Here is a 22,708-nt window from a genome sequence, read left to right on the forward strand (position 1 = left end):
AACGCTACGCATACGAAGCCATATATGGCCCATACGATTTTTGCTTAAACACATACGAAGCCAAATATGGCTCTTTAATTTATTTTTATAAATAATAACTATAAAAAATATTGTCTTGTATTTTTTTTCAAATAATAGATAAATAAACACATTTTCGCAAAAAAAAATTTTTTTATTTACAATCTTCATAATTCATGCAATAAGGGGTTAAATGAATAAATAAATTTGACCATATCTATTGGCAAGTTGTCTTCTGACGACTTGCGGTTCTGCTCATCCTAACAGAATATTTGGGCGTGAATTATAGGTTTCTCTATCATCATCCGAATTTTCCTTTCATTTGACATCATTGATGACGACGCGATAGAGTGAAACTCAAATATGTATAAAAAGAAAATTTCGGTTTTCAACAGTAGGTAATTGTCATTTATTTTCCGTACAATAAGGAATAAAGCAACCTATTATGCGGTCAGACAGTCGGCCGCTACTGTATTGTACAAAAAATAACTCAAACGGATAAGTGTTTTTCGTTTATTTGACCGGCAATCTTCGTTGTTTATCGCTTGAGGTTTCTGTTTCGTTTTTTGCAAGTCTGCCGCGATATTATTTATATTACACCCGGCTTTGTAAGACATTGTTTTTTAAGGTAGCATATCCAACATGAAAGAGCAAAACGTGAATGAGTTTTGTCGCAGACAAATGGAAATAGCGCCATGCCATCAAACTTCCCTCATTCGGCGCTTATCGCTATCGACCCACTAGGGTCGATTAATTCTTTCAAATATTTTTCCTCTCAGACGACGCCCTGAGCCGAGGTTCGCGCCCAACTGGGCACCCTCAGGCCTGTTGTCTTAAACGTTGTACCGGGTGAGAGCCTTCAGCGCTCCCCATTTGTCCGGCCAAGTAGTTAATGCCATCTGCGGCAAATCTACAATAAGTCACGTCAAAAAAAAATGCCATCAAACTAGGAACTCTCCAATCCAATAAATTATTTTAAGATGTACTTATGTTCAATATGTCTTGTAATCAAGTAAGTATTAGTTGTTGTGTTAGATAGTTAAACTTCTTATTTCAGTCGCTAAAAGTCGGTGAAGCATGGGTACTTAGTTCACCTTGAGGTGGATGTAAGGTGACGAGTAATAATATGTAATAATATGTATACACTTTGAAACCATGTCACATTATATTTTTTGACAAATTAAACCGTAAATCTTATGAAATGTCAAATATGAGGGTGCGAAAAGATTTGCTCATGACTGTACCTCTAACTAGACTAGCCCTAGCTGAAATACTTTTAATGCCTAAAACCTAATTTATACGTACATGGATTCTGAATTCTACCACAAGAAGCAATTATGAGTAAAAACAAATAAGTTTATACCATTTACATTTAAGAAAAAGAAATCCTATTTTTTTATTTAATCTTAACAATAAATTAAGGCCATAATAATTTTTAATGCAGGTACGTTATTTATTATTTAATTATCTGCGGTACTAAATTTTTATGTCCAAACAGGTTGGAAATAATATTATTATAGCTAATTTGCTATGTTAATTATACTTGTAATTCGTTCACAGGGTGAGATAGTCGTAAAACTAGATTTTTTTGGGCGATTACATTTTATTCATGTTTATTTTTAAGTTATTTATTGAACAGTGTTTGATATAATAAAAATAATTAAGTAATAACATATAAGTTACTACATAGGCAACTATAATCAACTTTTATCGGGTATTAATGTTTCATTAATGGTTACAAGTATGGGTCAATAAATTCATAATCATCCAGAGAGATCCAGAGAGTGGATATGCTTCAAACAATTTAGAAAACAATGAATTAATTATGAAATAAATAATTGTGAGTAGTGGAATACAGGCTCCGAAATAATTAATAAACAAAAATATGATATCCATATCTTTCGCCGAAGGTTGTCTGGAAGAGATGGCTCTTAGCGATAAGGCCGCCTTTGCCCACCTTAGAATATGTTTATCCTGTAAATGTTTTGTGAATTTGTGTGCAATAAAGTGTTTTATTTTTATTATTATTATATTATAATGAAAATCGTTTGGTTTTGTTTGTTCGCTTCGTATATTATGTGTTGTGGTTGTGTCATGCAAATGGAATTCCATAGTACCTGCTTACCACGTTGGGAAAACGTAAGTTTATGTTATGTATGAAAATTCGTTTATTTTGAATGAAGCAGCCTACATAAGCGGCATTGGAGGCGTAGCCGTTGACATTATCATTTCCCTAACGTTATCCCATGTTTCACGAGGTCCGCTTACCCATTCTGAGAGGTCCAGTTTTTTACTATTATATCACTGAAAAGCGTTCAAAAGGTGTTGCTGAGGTGCAATTGTATCACGTGGCTTTAAAGCAGCGCCAAAAGCATTTTCTTAGGCACTCTTGGGATATGAAACATTGAAGTGATGAAACGTTTAGTGTTGTAGGTAACCCACATGTATTACCGTTATTGGTTCCGAGGCAATTTAGCCATTTGTCGGTTGTCGGTACATGCAACATGCACTGTACTGCCGAAGGCTCAGCGCTCTAGCTCAGACACACATTGTTGTATCTTGAAATTAATATTTTTCAAGTCAACTTATACTCCAAGGCAAATATATACAGGCAAATATATGTTGGTGACATCGTAACGAAAACTTTAAGCGATGATTCAGGCCATGATTTTGAGTTGATATCGAGTGGAATTTTCCGTCGCAAAAGTATGGAACGGAAAATAATTTAAAAATACACTAAAATTTCATGAATTTTCCGACAGGAAAATCCACTTGATATGTACTCAGAATCATGGTCTGAATCATCCCCCTCAGTATTCGTTACGGTGTCACTAACACCCATACCTACTTGCATGGCTACCTGTATGTACTCGTATGGGGTGTAAGTGACATCGTAACGAATACTGAGTGGGTAGATTCAGCTTATTATTCTGAGTTAATATCAAGTGGAATTTTCCACCGCAAAAATATACTTTATTACCTATTGAAATTCTATAGATTTGAAAATAATTTAAAAAACTAAAAAAGAACATGAATTTTGCGACGGAAAAGTCCACTGGATATTAACTTACAATCATGGTCTGAATCATCACCTTCAGTATTCGTTACGATGTCACTAAAACCCTCCTAGCCAATTTCGGCTACAGCGACTACTGCTTTTCATGGTAACTCCTTTGTTAGGAGCTTTGCTGGACTGCTCTCTAGTGTGCCCTGATATAGCACATTGGCTACACGTTATGACACCGTTGATGTTATAGACAATGCCTGTAGACGGTTTAGCCTTAACAGCTTCGCGCCTTTATCAAGGTCGGACCTTCTCTCCTCTTCAAAATCAGCCACTTTCTGTGTGAATCCGGCGTCTCCACTCAGAACGGTTCATAGCTTGGCGTTCCCATTGAGAAGGGTCAATATGACATATTTTCATGTGTGTTTTCTGAACATCCTTAGGAACGAAGAAACTGGCCACCTTGTTTCCGCTTGCCGTTCAGGAGTTCAGAAAAAAAGATGCGCTTCGCTACCCTCGTATGTGGCATACGTGAGATATGTCCTCACCACCGTTTCATTGTGCGCAATAACACCAATATGTCATTTTGCGCTTGAGCTTTTTTTCCAGATGTTTTTTTTGTATTGAGGCGTTTCACCTAAGTGTGAAACAAGAAAAGAAAAACTTAAAATGTGTCATTCGTATAATGCCCAGAAACTTGCTTTAATGTATGGTATTTCTCAAAACGACATCAAATATTCATAGGCCGCCATGTACTTAGATAAGTAAGTGTAACTGATCATTTATTTTAGTGCAATAAAGTATATTTGTAAGTGTAATTTCAGTCGCAAATAATCTTCACAAACAACGGATATCTGTAGCTGCAACTTGCATTACATTTCAAAGACAGCGTTCAAAGAGCATCAGGAATACAGTGACACGCAATCCGCTGCCAAGAATCGCCTTTGATTAAACCGTTTCGGAATATATTAATCTGTACATACATCATTTGACGGGCAACGGGCAGAAACATTGTTGCACGCGGCTCTTTGCACGTCGTAAGTCATCTTCGTACGAGATACGTGACCGTATTATCCCGTATTATACCGGATTACACGTTATTACTGTATTTACATTGATTACCGTCGTAATTTTCCGTAGGTTAATGTTGGTAGTGATTCAATCGGATATTCGTGATTTATGGTCGACGTAAACGGTTTGCGACTACCTATCTACATTAAGTGCGCGAATTTGCATAGGAGCGACAACTCGTAATAAAGTTTTTAAAATTACGTTGGTGACCATTTCTTATAAACGATCTTATAAACATCAAATATATTTTTTTCTTTACATGCTTCTTTTAATTGTTAGTTCAATATGTAAATGACTGATAAACTTTACGGCTTCACTTGAAGCAAAAATCTACTTTATTATTTAAAGTTATCATTACGAGAAAAAGAAAATTCGTTCTAATCGGAAACCATCAAATCGCGTGTGGTATACCAATCACCTGTCTTTATAAAAACTAAGACCATAGCACAACAGGGGGACTAAAATGGCCACATCGAAGCAATTCATCTAAGAAAGCAATATTGCAATTTGACATTTGCGCATAATTGCGCAATGCAAACAAATGTCAAATAGCAATATTGCTTTCTTAGATGAATTGCTTCAATGTGGCCATTGTAACCCCCCAGCTCTGCAAATCCATCGACTCAATGATCAAGTTACCATCAGCTTTCCCTTTGCAAAGAAAGCTTGTCTCTTTGTACATGTCAGTGAGATTGTCAGTCATGCATTCTTGCACTGGTAATGCATCGAGCCGATGAGTGAGCATGTTTTTCTGCGTATTGTCAGTACTTCGTTATCTTTGTCATTTTTAGGGTTACATATCCAAAGGGTACACCCCTAACGATGTCGTTGTTTGTCGTCAACTGTCCTTCGATTGCACGTTATGGTTGAGCTACAACACTGAGCACAGGTCTTCTCTCAGTCAACTAGAGAAGGTATGCAGCAGCTATCTATACCTTCCGAAGCACGGAAAACGCAGGTACTAGCGGTTACTGCTTACTGATGTAAGTATGTAGTCGTTACATGAGCCATGTCAGGGGCTTTTGGCGGCTCAATAATAACCCTGACACCAGGGTTGATGAGGTTGGTGATTCGCCTCACAACCCACACGATAGAAGAGTACCTGTAGACCGGGATGGCGAAGACATCTCATAAAAAAAACGTTTAGCAGTAGCATAAATGAACCATCCATATTATATTGATGCATATATCGCGTGGCGCACGACATGCGGGTATTATTCTGCGGCTGCAGCCGATGGTAACAGGGATAAAAATATATGGGATTGACATATCACCTTATGTCGATGCCATATGATTTTACCGACTTCTTAGCACTGTCACTGTCGATCGTACAACTTGGTTAAGGCCCTTGTTCTACTAAGAAGTTATCAGCCCAATGCTTACAATACATCCATCATACGAGACAAAACAGAAATGTTTTCTATCACAATCCGGCCAGCATCAGTCCGTCTGTCCTCGGCTGCGTATTCCCAAACACCTGTCCAAGTGTTGTGTCAACAGTGGACGGGTAGACACCACACTCGAGTGACAGTGGCACGTAGCAGGGAATGCAATTATGCTAATATGTGCACCTCACTCCAATACTCATTCATGTTTGCACTTGACGTTGTGAGCGAGAACGGAATGAGTTTTTCGTTGCTAAAATTTATAGTTTCGCAAAATTGCAAATTATGCCGAATATTAAACACTTTTGTATAAAACCACTAAGCACTGCCCAAGTAAAACAATATAGTATAATAGCTATTTAATAGCTGCATAATGGTCATAACCATTAAACAGCCATTATTCTGCTATTGTGTTTCTTGGGGGGTCTTCTTCTGTAGGTATTCATTGCAGCTCAATGTTCTATTATATAATACAGCAGCTTTAAATCCTTTAGAAATTTAAGCCAAAATTAAACACCAAAATACACTGTTATAAAACAAATAAAATTACTAATGATCTTTTGGAGTATGAAAAGTGGTCTGTCGGACCACGAAAAGGACTTTATTTTTACAAAAAAATCCTTTAACGTCCCACACGGAGGTACAATAAACTTTATTTTAGGACTCAAAAGCAAGTCTTAAAATCACCCCTTTTTACTTTTATTCCAAAGCCGCACCGAAAGGCTCGAAATTAAATAATAATTTTGGGTAAAGTTAGCATCAATCTGCGACGTAGTACCTCAAGTTATTAGCCTATAAAATGCCGACATAAAGTAATCGCACACTCGAGTCATTTTAACGGCTTATAATGTTAATCTCGGCCTAAAAAATGCAATGCCTAAAAAAGGAACAACGACGTGAGAATTTAGTTCATTAATTATATAGTATTGTTGTACTTAAACTAACACCTGTTTTCATATACGATATGTAAAAACATAAGTAATGTGTAAATATAAATGAGAAACGGCATTGCTCCTGTCTGCTTAAACACAAAAAAAAAATCATAAGAATCTCATAAACAAAGAGCGGAGTACCTACTGCTTTATAAATATCGGATTAACCAAAGCAGGTGCACCATTTCTCTCGCCTGATAAATCTGTTTTTCCCGCCGAGTATACTTCGCTGCAACAATGTTGCATTGTAACCGGAGTGCGTTTGCAAATCGCCTGTCCGCCCCGCTCACGTCACAGCTGCACGAACGTCCCCTTTGGCCCCCGACTGGATTCTACTGTAAAGGACTTTGCACAGTTCGCTAATAAACCGCTTATAGGTCTGAACATAAAACGTAAATACACGTACTGAACGTAAGGCGATCATGAAGTCAACTGATACTCTCTTCGTCAGATATTCGCTTTAGAATCTGTGAACAATATAAACATTTTGAATATTTCACGGTGTCATCACATCATTATGTATGTCTTAACGTTTGACCATTTATGACTGCGCTATAAACTCGTGCCTGTAATCCAAAATGGGGTGGAGAATTGCACCCATTTTTGGTCATTACAAAAAATAAAGATAAAAAATAAAGATGTTTAAATAAAGATTATATCTATCTATCTATCTATTACGATTCAAAAGGTAGAATGTAGAATGTTGGAGGTAGACAGGATGTAATGCTATAGCCTAACTGGGTAGGTATGTCTTTCTCGACATGATGAGCTCAAGATAGCCGGCATATAACATTCAAAGATTTCTAAATATTTACGGAATAGTGTAAGTAGGTTTACATTATTTACTTGACAGTCTTCCAAAGATGAAATGATTTCGTTTGATGTTGTGTATGTTAGTGCGAACAACTGACAAAGTAAGCGTGTCTCAATCATTGTAAAAAGAGCGGCTATAGTATCCCGTGTGCGCGATCCTTACATTGCATTCACTACGTCTTCAGGTGTCCAGCTTTTAATTCGCCATTCACGTATCAAGGTTTTGTTGCTTTTCCACTCCACTGGCAAGCAATCGAGTCAGAGCCCTAATCATTCAAGACGGTTTCTATGGGAATGTATCTCTGAACTATTGCAATGAAACGAATGGGTGTTACCTCCGCGGGATATTCGCACTTTGTTAGGGTTGGTCGTGTTCGTTGAAATTAAAATTCATAGGTAAGAGACGCGAAGATACCATAGAGACTTCAAAATATAGTTCCCGAAAATAGTCCTCTTCCTTCTTCCTAACTTTTATAAAACCATTGATATTGTAGTACGGAATACATTTCCATGAATTTTTGTATGAAAGGCTCCACTCCAAAGGTTTACCGGATGAGACCCCTCAACGCTCCACATTTGTCTGGTCAAATTGTTAGTGTCATGTGCTGCAAATCTACAATAAGTCACGTTCATTATATTAGTGAGTACAGTGTATTTACAGTGGTAAATGGAGAAACCAGCACTCGACAGGTCCCTATGTACTAGTACCTGCACAGATAGTGATCATAGGTGCCAACTCAAAATTGCAAACAGATATCTAATAAGCAATTCACAACGGGACATCCTAGTCTTGGCAGGTTTATCTCCAATAGAAACTGCAAATTACTGCCCGAATAATAAACATATTAAACTGTCGACAACTGCAGCACGGTTACAGCATTAGACTGTTATTCTAATACCAATAATAAAAAGCCAAAGGAACGGTGATACGGCCGTGTAGCAGGTAGCTATACTCACTATAACCTTAGTAAAATATTACCTTTGCCAGTGTTAACAGTTAAACCCGACAGTCGCATTCATAGTAGCGGGATTATCGTGCTCTTAATCGAGACGATTTATTCGCAACAGAACATTGAATGTAGGTACGATTCAATGCTTTGTTTTTCTGCAACAATGTTGCAGTTTACAAATGGGATCTCTTTATAAATTGACTGTTTTCGAACTTGTACGCGATCGGAATAAGATGTGGATTGTTACAGATTCTTAATGTATTGCATTTAGACGTAAACAATAATAAAATGGACGGATTACTGGAAGGAATAGTGATTGGTTTTAGTAAAAAAAATAACGATATTTTTGAACTAAATTAAAAAACATCTAACATGCAAGCGTCGAAATATTAAGAGTCTCATATCCCTGATATTAACGCGGCAAGAACCCGGCATTATGTGTTTCATTTTTGTTTGTGTTATGTTTATTTTTGGACAAAGGTATATATAAGGTAGCTTTTGTCAAGCACTGAGAAATATACTATGACGTATATAACTTGCATCTCAGGAATTTCACTTAGAGTGTTTAGATAAATTAATCTTACCGAATTACGTTTTGATTTAGTATATAAGCAGGCCATATTTCCCATTGGGCACTCTAGGCAAGTGCCCAGGACACGGCGATTGACAGGACGCCCCTGTCTCCTGGCAAATACCCTATTGATAAAAGTTGAGTAAATCAAGAATATTGCTTCGTTTTGCCTGTTTTAATAAAATAGTTTTTTGTTAAAGGCATTGGCTGTGATAGGGCTATCATTCTAATGTGGCCAGGCAATGGAACCTATTGCAGAATAGGTTAAAGACGGTTCTGTATATAAACAGTTTCACTTTCTACGACCGACCGGCGACCCTTATAAAAAGTTATAAGTAATTTTAACTTATCGCGTTACTAATGTTAGTACTTAATAGGCTTCAACATTTTCATAATAGTGATACTTATGCGGTGTAATTTATACGGTTTAATGTGCCGTGAACGGTGCTCAAAGACACTTTGTGGTCTGCGGTCTATCGGTCACACATCACACTAAGCCCAATTCGGTGTCCGATTATTATGAATCGTCGTGATTGCTCCAACAGATTTATACTTTGAAAACTTTGTAACGCAATTTCAAAGATGAACTTGAATGCCTGTTATTGACACGCCACTGACTTCTTTCACACGCCAAACACGACGGTTGCTAGTCGTGTTTGGCGTGTCAAAGAAGTCGATACAAGTAATAACATGATAAACTCTTTGTAATATTTATTTCTTGAACGTAATAAACGTTCGAGTTTGCTAAAGTAACATAGAACAATCTAAATAAATTTGGCCCTGAAAACGCAAAGGGAAATGTCCCAAAAATCAGAATCGATTACGACGCGTCCTCAAAAGGCAGGTATACGTGTACGTTAATTAAAATAAAATTAGCAAGCGACTGCGGCGGGGGCGGCCGGTTTGCCCGGCAGTGCCAACCCGCCAACCGCCAACCCGCCAACTCGCCACGCCACTCGCGGCCAGACACAATGCGAAATTACCCGCCAGACGGGATCAGACAGACTGACCACACCCGCGAGCCAAGCGCAGGGGTGCCAGGGGAGAAATATTAAAACTAATTCATTAAAAAAAGCGAAATTGCAAATTGATTGCGATGAAAATTAAATAATAAATTGTGTTCCTGGGATGGCCAGAAGTACTTATTTAAAATAAAGTTTGATTGTATGAGATTCACAATGGTAACAATATAAAAAGGCAGCCCTACACAATCCTGCAATGCACACTGTTTAATTATTTCATCATTCAGCAGATGCATTTCATTTCGAGTTCGATGCACTCGGTCGTATTGTGATTTTTGACGTTAAAATGTAGGACCAAAAGTACAATTCACGGTATTTTATGTTTTATATTACATGCTACTACAATTATATGAGTAGCGTTATCGAAAAATCAAAAACATGTAGCTAATTCAACGACGTCTTAGATATGAGACATAATTCCGTAGTTGATAGCAAATTCTGGTCATAAATGCATATGAGAACTTCTAAATTAACCTGCCTCACGCAACAGTGATTGATAAATTAAAATACATGAGCTTGGAAGATAATCTTAATATTCTCTTAGTATAACTAAGTTCTCCGACAGATATTAAAACATATTCTAAAACTTAAAGCGTTAAAGTAGAACAAAATCACGCATCGCTTGCTCACAAAAGACGATCGTATAGCCGTCTTCACTTGGAATGTTGTCACCTTCACCTTTTACTGAACGTTCATAAAATAATGCAAAACATATTCCATTATCGATTTTATACGAATGTAATTTTGCGATTTTAAATGCGGCCTATTCGGGTTCGTTTGGAGGGTCTTTCCGCTATAAACCGAGGATGCGGTGTCTGTTGTGCGCTAAATGTGTCCAGACCACTTAAATCGAATCTTTACGGTTATCTTTATCGACACAATTGGATGACGGGCTCTGGACAAGGGAGGGCCTCAAATTCGGTAGGCCTTTACTGTTGTGGGTCTTATTATTAAATCTGAAAATTGTATTAAATTCGATAGGTGACTCTCCGCTCGGCACCAGATCGGGGTAGCCTAGTTTTACCGCAGAAAGCTGTAAGGTTTAAAATTGTATTCTATTATAATTATCTTGTAGTATCTGGAGGGACTTTCCAGACTACGATTCTAAAAAAAAACAAACTAGATGACGCTGCACAGTTTTTCGTTCGTTTAACCTTCTAATTTCATGGATAACAGACATATATATATATATGTGTGTTTTAACTTTGTTTTTGGGTATAAATGATGACGAGAAGCTATCAAGCAACAATGATATTTATTTATGCTTGTGCCATTACTTTGTATTTTGGAATAGTTATGTACCCGAGTAATGAAAAAATTGGTAATTTTAATATCACGTTAAAGTTGTACAACGCCATCTATATTGTTTTTGGTGAACGTAGCCTGGAAAGTTTCTCACCGGATTGTGTATCCCTCTCTTTGCCACGCTTAAAATACTTAAGATCCCTGATTATAGTTTACTAAGTACAACCCTGTCTACGGAGTCAAATGTATAAACAAACACAAGTTCAAGTGTGTAATCGGCGAGACACGATTCAGAATAACCTAGACATTTATTGTGCCAACATTATTACAATTAATATTTAGCTTTTCCAATAACGCATATAAAATTCCAGTTCCTTGCGCTTTTAACGCGTTTTTGTTTTAAATGGTAATGGTGCTGGAATTTCAGATATAAAAAAAATACGAACACAATTTATAAACCGAAAAGTTATTGTAATATAGGTACCTAAATCTTAAACCTTTTGAAGTATAAGTAGGCATACCAACGTCAAATGGAATTGCAATAGTTTCCCCGTCATAGCATTTAAATTTAATTTTCTCATTTAAGCTTAAGATTATCGCTTAAAATGAATCCAAAGAATGACATACTAAAACGTTGTTATATAGACGAATACATCACATGCAACAGATGCTGAATATTTGCATCGTCATAGCAATCAACCGGTGCAACGGAGCAATATTTGCATGTTCGTCACCAGGTACATGTTTCTCTGACAGCGATATAGCGTTGAACTTTGCAACCTATTAGCATCGTGTACCACTGAGGGCTTCGATCATTAGTCGCAGGGAACGTGATCTACGTACGTTTATAGATTAAGCGCTGCTCGGCCACAGCCTGCACACTTCATACAAAACACCTCGTTTCACACTACACGCGCATCTGTCTGTGTGACGTCTGACGCCCCTACGATTGAAGACTAAAGTAAGACCCTTTAACCTAGCTCAGCCGCTGGTGGGGAGAGGAGAGTTGCCGTTCTATACGTAGTATTATTCCTTATTCTATGACTCGACTCGATAGAGTCGCACCGTGCGCGGTACAGTTGTCGTGCTGCGAGGGTCGGTGAATTAATTTGTGGTTCCGCAGGCCCAGTTTTACTCGTAGCCCAGTGAGTGGCGCTTTTTTTTAGTACTTATCAAGTTAAAAAAACAGTCATTGCTTATGGGTGACCGTTTAGTACGTTAATTTCGAGTTCCTTTGTGCTTTTTAGGGCATGCATGGTCGTCTATTGACTATTTACAAATACTAACAGCAGCGAGTTCGTTGGTTAAATGTGTGCATTGGTTAATTTAACCTTGCTGAGGTCGGTAATTGATCTCACAGTCCACACGAGAGAAGAATTTAGCTCTTGTTACTTCGTAGCTATCCGTAGATAACCACCTTAACACTATGAGAATTCTTTATCGTTTTATCGCTGCTACCCGTCAATCAGACACCGTGTACACGTTTATTTGTCTCCAACGTACAGAGCAAGTGCAGTGGTCATAAACCGACATAACTAGGGGACGGCGATTCGTATGCAGATGCAGAGACAACCTGCATTACCGTAAACTCTAATGATTGTGCTGACTCGTTGTTTATGTGACACAAAAGTTGTGATTTTAAAATGCTTTGAAGTAAACTTATATGTCAATAAAAGAAAAAATAATAATAATAAAAAGTTTATTCAGGTAAAATGTACGACACACATATACATTTACAACATTAAAATATACACACATTGACATTAATATTTAGTTGGTAAAACATAAAGGTATATGGATGCCGCAGTTCACCAAAAAGGAAAGCAGAAACAAAACAATAAAAGAAAGAAATATTACACAAAGAAGAAGGATCTATAAGTGAGTAGAAGAAGTAAGAAGTAGAATAGTGGTAGTAGTAGTAGTAGTAGTAAGAAGTTAGTCTAGGTACAAAAACTCCCTCATGTTATACGCGAGTCAGACTATTGACTATAATTTGTCTCAAATGTATGATGTACTGTATTCATACCTTGTCTGGTGCACCTTGCCAGTCCGGCACCTGCGATATTTTTATCACGGTAGAGAGCACATCATCCCTATGTCGACACGTTTTAGAGAAACACCATTAGTCTTTAGGTTTTTGGTGGACGAAAGCGGCTTTATCGCTTAAGGTTTTTCTTCTCTGATCATCCTTAAAACGTAGACACTCACGTCTTATAACATCCGGAAAATGTTCAACAACAAGACATTCTCTCATTATGAATGTAGCCCCTATTATTATCACGGACGTGTAAGCGACTAGAGATTGGAGCCATCCTACGTTTTATTGTAAACAACAAGCAATAAAAATCCCAGTTATGGCAGAAAACACATTCGTAATACGAATCAAAAGAGATTATTGGCCAGGTGACCTGACCACTGCAACTATGCGCCGCAATTACAGTTACAATCGTACTAATTATGGTTCATAAGGTTCCGAAGCGCGCAATACTTGGTCGGTTTATGTTTCCAAACTACCAATCTAAAGTACGGAGGAATGCACTAAATTTTTATTGTCCTACTTAAATGTAGGGTGAACTACATGGGGCTGCAAGAATATTAGTAATACTGCTCGCTAGATGTGATTTCGTATGTGTAGGGAGTGTTGCTTCAATATAAATAATCGTCCACCTTCTCAAGAGGAGTTCAAATCCCGTCCGAGTCGGATTTTTTCTACATAAATGTAGGAAGAAACATCATCATGTCATTATGAATATCGCCAGCGTTTATGTTACCTAACACCTGCGTCTGTATCAGTAACAGAAGATTTAAGCAGTACAAAGTTTTGCTCTAAAGCGACATTTTTTCCATAGAAGACCCGCCAAAGCAAATCATGAATAGAAAATGATGCCTTCCTTTGCGCGGACAAAAGAAGGCATAATTTGTGTGTCACGTGCACTATCTGTTTATAATTCATGCACATAGTAACCGAATAACTTCAGACATAGTAAATAGAAAACAGTAGGTACACTCCATACAATACCACACACTCACTTTGGTAGCACAAGCAACGCTCATCTACACCTAGCGTACTCACACGAAAGTCCCGCGGATTCTATCAAAACTGAATACTTATTAAAGTAATCGTTCTATGTTGGATTGGGTGCGAATAAAGTCATACAACACATTCATCCCTTTTTTATTATATTATGCATGATAGACCACTATACACGTGTAGGTACCTACAGTTCTATTTTAACTATGCTTCAGGCATTTTGCTCACGCTAAACAAAAAACAAGAAATGTATGCAACAAATTAACGCACCTGTGTATTTACATTATGAGTACATATTTACAGTCCGTAGTTCACGAAATATGGTCACAATCATCTTTCGTTTACTTTAAAAATTATTAATGCTAAAAATCCTTTTAAGGAATAATATAAAATTTTATTGTTAAAAACAAGAAATCAGGAGAAGGCATCGCAAAGTTGCGCAGTTGAGACGTTATCATCGAGGCTACAGTGCTACAATGCACTGATGACTGATGACTGTCGCGGTAGATACCATCAGCATAGAATAGACAGTAACACTACGTATAGAAGGGACACTCCGCCCTGCGATAAGAGCTTGGAATACCTTCAACATCTCCCACTTTAGTCTATTTAAGCCGTTAAGGAGTAAGGGCGCGCCCGCAGACTGTCTGTCTCGCTCGCACGCACGGGGTACGGCGACACACACTGCATCTGTGTAGTGTTTGTATAAGAACGAGATTTTTGAATGGAGTGTCTGGGCTGTGCCATCAGCCCGTATCGGTGGGGGGAACAGAGTGGCCCTTCTATGCGTATTATTGTTTATCCTATGCCATCAGACCCGCTGATGTATTCCCACGACGTCTAATTTAAATTGCCGAGCATGCATCAGCGGTATCTAAAGTGAGGATCGTTGCTCGTCAACTTGTCATCGCCGGCCCATAAAGTGATGAATCTTAGGAACGTTTTTGAACGCACATACCTACATAAAAATCTTATATCCCTTAGCTCGTACTCGGACATACAAATGTATTTTAAGTGAAGAACTTAATTAAGCCGCGAAAGCTACATTGATAGATCGCTTATCCAGTAGACGTTAGAAATAGTATATTATTTCTTCCCTTAAATTACGAATATAACGCCTTTCAAACGGTTTGAGAGTACAAATACCTACATACGGCATCAGAATTATGCTACACAAGTCGAAAATCATTACAAATACGCAGACAAATATAATATTTAGTAAATTCGCGTCGTAAACGCATTTGTCGACGGGGGCTATCTTAACTACGTATCGGTAAGCTGCGCGTTACGACCGTCCGGTTGTCACCGTCCCTAATGCCCATATTAAGACGGCCACTAAACGTTTTAAAACGACCATGCAAAGTCAGGGCCGGGGAGATGTAAAAATTACGACTACAAAGTCGTAATTCTATATATAGATTTTTAGCTAATTGTATTTTTATAACCGAACTCCAAATTCGCTAATTTAATATTAAAATCGGATCTTGTCGTTGTTCCCCGCAGTCGTAAACATTTCCATTTAATATTGGACAACAATATTCCGCAAGGAAGTCAAAATCAAATTCTTTACTACGTCGTACACTATTATTTATTTATATAATTTTCAAAGTTATATTGATTGGTGGAACAGCCTCCGTGGTCTAGTGGTTAGAGCGTTGGACGCCCTGGGTTCATGTTCCATCCGATGGGGGACATAGTCTAAATCACTTTGCGAGACTTTGTTTTGTAAGGACATTCCTGGCTTGAATCACCAGATTGACCGAAAAAGTCAAATGAATTCATGCTTCGGAAGGTAAGTTCAACCGTTGGTCCCGGCTATTAGCTATAAAACACCTTCACCAATTTGGAATGAAGCAGCGTGGTGGGGTATGCTCCATACCCGCTCATTGAGGGTAAACCTGTGCTTATGTTGTATGTAGCTCAAATACCAACCAGAATCTTAATACACTACAATATATTTATTCATTACATAAACAATACACATTATCATTTTAATCAGGAAATCCGAGGAATCCTAATATTCCATTGATTGCTAGTGTTTTACTTCTGAGGGGTTAAAATTCACACATTTGACATTTGTTGACATTGCGCACTTATTTTTACATGCGCAAATGTCAATTTCAATATTGCTTTTTAGACCCCTTGTCTGAAAAAGAACTTGCTAAGTATGTCGACTTTCTAAGGTTCGTTGTCGGTCAACCCGTGACCGTCTGAATCACATAAGGCACCTTTAAAGTGTTTGCTTTCTCAAGTATTCTTGCGAATTGGGCCCAAAAGGGCTTACATATTATATTGCGTGGCGAATTCGCAGAATTTTGTCTGTGCATTTTAAATTTTTGCGCCGTATGCGTAAGTTAAACTCAACACTATTAGTTATTCTACGCTCGAACACAGTTTTTGTCAAATTTATTATTTCGTTAGTAAGTTTCCAGAATTTTGCTCAGTTGAACAGTTATAAAATAGTCCTTTTATTAATACATATTTTTTAAGATCTCTAGCTCAATTAATAGAACTTCATTGTCGTTAGAATTACTTACTAAACAAATATTTACTAGGCAAATTGAAGGCGTTGAAACTATAAAAAGCATTGTTTTTTTTGTAGGTGCACCTTAGGTTTTTATATATGTGTTTAAATTTTTATAATCATATAAAACATCATTATATTCGGCTCTCATACTTCATTCGTTTCTTCTATTGCCATATTATGATGATGTGATCGCAAACTTGAGTTAGCACGCAGATTTCTGACATACCCATTCATTAACTAGAATGAATAGTCCAATTTTATCTTAAGTGCGGTTTTCACTTACACTGTTGGCTCGACCATTATAGACGGCGATACGGCTCACCAGCTATTGGTCTAACAGGAAGCTCGGTGAGATGTGGGTACTTAGTTAATCTTGCAATGAAGGCACCTCTCACTACCCCAATCGGGGTACAGTTATGTATGAATAGAAATAATGTATATACATCACTGTCCACGTCACATTATTTCTCGTATGTTTATTTTTAAAGTAAATTTGTCTGGACCATTCTTAAACAATTTACTAGACAATTGTAGAGTTCCTGTAGCATTATTCATCGCTAAATTGTTACCGACAATCACGTACGAAGAAAAACAAAGTCTATACATTTTCTAGGTGGCATTGAGCGTGCCAAATTTAGAGTTGTTTTGACCCGTGTCATCGCTCCTTAGAATAACACTAGACGTTACACGTGGTTGTGCTTGTTATTTTAATCGTTTTCGTATAAAGTAAATGCAACCCGATTTTCTTCGAGTAAAAATATATTTAAGGTTATTTTCTTCATACACGTTTAGACAAATAGATCACTTCAAATTACATCCCTCTCGTGATCTAAACCACTGAATTCGACTTTGAGTTTTAAAAATTGATATCGCGTGGTTTCCAAGATTCGTGCCCGGTAAATGGCAATAGGCTCGCCCTTGAACATGGGACATAGATATAGATAGCGAGGAGACTTATTTCCTATACACCTTTGTCGACAAACAGTGGATTTAGGCGTGCATGATATTACGTTGCGTTGTGATGTTACGAACACGTCGAGACAAACAAATGAAGCAACATATATAGACGCCGCCAGTCGCACAGCACAGGAAATCTGCACTTCCGCTGTCTAGTGTCTAGGATGTTCACCTGGCGACCACGTTTATTGTATTGTCTTCGTTATTGTCGCGCCGTGAAGCCTCCGTAATGAGGGCTAGTCCTAGACAGGCGTATAATAATATGTTGTTGACGTTTTAAGTAGGATCACGATCACTTATCACACTTTAGAACCTTGTCGTATTAACGTATTTGGCATTTAGCGAAGACTTGATTCAATTTATTAAGTGATTAAAATACGATAAAGTTCTACAGCACGCCCATGCGTACATAGATACATAAAGTTACGCACATTACCCATAATTTATCAATAGGATATTTAAAACGAACTGAGATGGGTATGGCGAACTATATGGTGGTGTTCATCCTTTTGGATTTTTCAGTGTAAAGTTCTTACTTGGAACTAACGACCGTGTTCCAGCTTTGAATTCTTGGCATAAAAAATCGTTATGAATTGTATTTCTAAATATTCCATTTTTCATATATGAAGCTGTAATTTAGAGCTTCATTAAGAACTCATTTTCTTCATGTTTACATACTTAATATAATAATTAGACATATTTTAAATAAAATACTGTAACTTCCCTCGAAGTGACGACTCGAAGGTACCTTAGGGCGCCATCGTAAGCTGATATTTCCATTAGATTTTTTATAATTAACCGACTTATTTGTATGCATACTTAGATAGGCAATCTAATAATGATGCCTGTCCATCGTTTCTGGTCTAGTAGTTCTAAAATAGGGTTGCTAGAAGTACGAAACGATTCAAAAAGAGCATCAGTAGATTCGTACCGCGGTTCGAACCGCTTGCGGTCCGATACGACTAAAGAGACCATGTTAAAATATTTTATTTGAATTTCGCGCCCGAATTTCAACTCACATTTGACTTTCGTTTTTTTTTTTGTTCTCTTCTCTCTACATATCTACGACAGTTATGCGAGTGTTTAAAATATAATTACAAGACTTTATTTGTTAAAAATATCAGTTTGTTTTTAGATCCAATCAGAAGACAACGACCTTATGGTGATAGATGATCAGCCTATCATCTATCACCATAAGTGTGACCTGTACCTATGAGGTTAACCTGTTTAAATAGTCTAGTATATTAGCAAGGTCCCAATCTGTCTGTCGATTTTTACGACAAACCCGGGAAGGTATAGACAACAAACCGTTTTTTCATCATAAATAGAGTTATTCTCTTCTATCGTGTGGTTTGTGAGGTGAATTACCAACCTCGTCAACCCTCGTGTCAGGGTTACTATAAATAGAGTTGTTTGATTTATTTGTCAAACCAGGACAAGGGAGATTTAGTGATTGGGAAACAACTATGTACACTAGGACATGTCTCTTGTAGATACTGAGTTTTTGGCAGCCCTAACGTCCTTAAGTACAAGGTAAAGTTCTCTTGCACTTTTTACGCACAGGTTGTAATTTTTGAATCGCCTGCAACCATTCCTAGACGGTTGATTGAATTGAAATGCAATATAAATGCGTCTGGTTACGGTGCAATGATGGATAGAAGATAATATGGACTTAGGTACTTAGGCCGTACTTGTTGAAGTAAATTAATTCGTTATATGCTTTCAATTTATATTTATGAATTAGATGTTATGTTGTGAATGTTTTAGTTTATTTTTCTTTATTTTATTAGTAATTGTGTACGATCGAAGGACGGATCATCTTACTTTCCGTCAATCAGGTGATCAGCCTACAATGCCCTAACCAAATTAGAGATCACGAAGTAATTTCTGTGTTGATATCCCTAGCGAGACTCGAGGTCGGGCCCTCCGGATTGTGAGCCCGAGGCTCAGCCACTGGAACACAAAGGCCCTTGTAATGAATGCAACATATTATTTTCAGGTACCTCTGCTCAGCAACGAAGGTAAGGCAGGTCTGGGGACTCCCGGCTCGGTAGGAGCGCCGTCTGCGCCGGCTCCCAAGCCCCGCAGCACTCTCGGGCCAGCCACACTGCGACTGGCTGCGCGATCAAAACTCCTCAAACCTCCGGCCAAGGCCTTCCAAGATATGGAGGATGAAGAGGAGGAATGACGAATTTTAAATTGTGTAATATAATACTTTTTGAGTATAATATTGATAGAAATATAAATAACTGGGTAATGCATTTTTAAGTTGCTACCACTACCCAGAGCTGCAATGTTTGTAAACATTCGCACGTCCGCATAGACTGATTTTTGTTATATTGTGCTATAGTTCTCTTCTTCTCTCGTGGGTTGCGATTTGGATTACCAACCTCAGCAACTTTGGTGTCAGGGTTATTCGTCAAAGGCCCTTGACTGGGCTCATGTAACGAATACTTACCTACATCAGTAAGTAGAGGCCGGGACCAACTGCTTCACATGCCTTCCGAACCACGGATCTTAATTTTAGACAATCGAGTGATCAGCCTGTAATATTATAAAGTAGGGATTAGCAAAGCTATTTTTGTGGATTGTTCCTACCGGAATTCGAACTCACGACCTCCGGATCCGGATTTACTGTAGTACAGACAGATGATATTATTTATTAGTAAGTTACTAAGTTATCATGTTTAGTTTCTTAGGATATTATGTTTTTAGGTACATAATGGCCCCCATTCCTGCAGACAACTCCTAATTTTACTTTAAGTTATACCTGTCATTTTCTTATCCGTCGATAAGGAAAGGGACGGATGATTGACAGCTCTTAATTTTAGGAAGAATGAGTAAATGAATGAATAACCCGGGCGATTCAAAAAGGTATCTCGCTGGTATGCAAACCGTTTGACGTGTGCTGTCAACATAATTCTGTCGGGTTATTTAGGCAATGCAAAATTTTTATAGGGTTGTTTTAGATTTGTGCTTATAACGTGTGTTTCATATATTTTATGTTAGTCGATTACCCGTCCCTTTCCTTTTTGGCGGATAAGAAAATGACAGATATAACTTAAAATAAAAATTACATGGTGTTTACAGGAATTAGCACCAACGCTATAATGTTATTTGTTCATAGTTCCATTATTTAAAGAGCATTTTCGTATGTCTTCGACATTTTCTAAACGATTTATAAATATAAAATAACATGTACATAGGTAGGTAATTTAGCATTATATTATAATATATTTTACCAAAAGCCTTAAACGCTTACAAGTGGTATTTAGTGGGTTTTACTTAATGTAATTTTAATTGTAAATTAAAGGTTTATTGTACAGTTATAATTATGCTTAATGCACAGAATTAAACATGAAGATTCTAATGTTCATTTTGTTTTCTTGTTGTAATACGCCATTTATTTAATTTGGAAAATTATTACTCGTTTGGCCTTGCACAAAAAGAAAAAAATATTCCGCCGTAAAAACACCCGCCAACCCGCAGTGGAGCAGCGTGGTGGAGTATGCTCCATACCCTCTCCGGTTGATTGAGAGGAGGCCTGTGCCCAGCAGTGGGACGTATATAGGCTATTTATGTTATGTAAACTTTTTCTGTAAAATAGGTATAAACTTTCTTATTTAATTATACATAAGTACTTAAAACATTTATTCAATTGTAAGCACATGGACAGTCATTCCTCATCTGTTAGCTATTACTAGAACGCGTACACTTATTATTTTACTTTTAAAGTAAATAATACTTATTCTACGAACTGCCGTCATAGTTGCACATCTACATTACATGAAATTACCACGTTTTGTCTCGGGCACGTATTTAGAAGGACTCAGGGATCATATTGAAGATAAATTTAGTGGTTGCCATAGAATAAACATTATAGTAGGTACTAAGTAGGTTTAGAAGACACTCCGCCCCGCACCGATACGAGTTTGATTCCTCCCAGGAAAAGTAGCCACAAGAAAAACGTTTGCACAGACGTTCTTAAAATTATACATAAAAAAATGAATACAATTTTAGTAATTTGGCTGCATAATATTGATTCCCGGGCGGTTATTAACGTGTATGCTTTTAAATAGTCATTACTACCCTTATAGGTAATAACCTTTTTTACAAAGTTTCGGAATCGATGCATTCTTTGAATTTTCTTTACTCGGTCCAGCGCAGAGAGAAGTTCAAGAAGTAAATCAATTTATTTATCCCAGCATAAGCGAAGAACTGGATCCGTGCCCTGCATAATCAAGGTAAATACTAATTGACCACGATTCCCATACAAAGCACAACCACTTTCCTACTTGTTTCTACGAATGGTTCGTGCAACGTGCAACTATTAAGCTGGTTTATAATAATTCTCGATTGAGGAAACCGAACATTAGAGTAAGCTGCATAATACCAGGTAAAGGCAATCATTGATCTAACATGTGATGTGAACGGAGCGAATGATGAAGTTACACCGGCCATTCGTAGAAACTGTAGGTACATTAATCGAGACGCGATGGGGTAAGAAGCATAAGCGTTTGTGTTTACGTTTCGAACCGAAGTGAATTCGAATTCTAATTATTGTTCTGTTCTGGAATGTGTAAAATAAATTCAAAATAAGCAACTTTCAGCTGTGCAACCAATGTAACGCATGGAACCAATGAAAAATAGAAAACCCATTTTGGGTTGGAGCACAGGTATCGAGTATGTTTCATTCATCTTATGAAAAATACCACATTTTAGGTGCTTATAAGTACCTACTTAGGAAGCCGTAATAAAATTAAAGTCACTTCAGTTTTAAATGATTTTGTAAGTACCTATAGGTACAGAAATTAAATATGTAGGTGTTGTGATAATTACGATCATCATTTCGAAAAAATTGCTATAGCTAGTTCCTTTCCATAACGAAAGCGTAGAGTGCACTATGTAGTTATAAATATCCGACAATCCGCAGGATTCTATGCCGCAGGGGTGCCATAACTAGACGCACGTAATTTTCATAATAAAAATATTAAAAAGCTACTTTGTAATTTTGCATTTCATAGATATTGTTATTGATCACGAAGGAAATATAAATTATACATTTGGCATTCATTTGTAGATATGCACTGCACAGATGTAAATGGTAGACATAGGAATGTATAATCAACGGTTAAAGTTAAATATATCGGGGATATGCTAATATTCAGCGCGTAGGTATATT

The 22,708-nt window shown here is 37.4% G+C and overlaps 1 protein-coding gene across 2 annotated transcripts in view; it reads left to right on the top strand.

Annotated features, from left to right (window-relative positions):
* LOC126374673 (angiogenic factor with G patch and FHA domains 1-like) overlaps window positions 1-20,900 on the top strand; it is a 32,143-nt gene extending 11,243 nt beyond the window's left edge. For both annotated transcript variants that reach the window (XM_050021386.1, XM_050021385.1), the window contains one exon: window positions 19,526-20,900. In XM_050021386.1, the coding sequence (XP_049877343.1) occupies window positions 19,526-19,714 (189 nt within the window). In that variant the 3' untranslated portion in view covers window positions 19,715-20,900. The remainder of the gene's footprint in view (window positions 1-19,525) is intronic.
* Window positions 20,901-22,708: the final 1,808 nt, after the last annotated feature.

Source organism: Pectinophora gossypiella, chromosome 17 (genome assembly GCF_024362695.1).
Source record: "Pectinophora gossypiella chromosome 17, ilPecGoss1.1, whole genome shotgun sequence".
Taxonomy (NCBI): domain Eukaryota; kingdom Metazoa; phylum Arthropoda; class Insecta; order Lepidoptera; family Gelechiidae; genus Pectinophora; species Pectinophora gossypiella.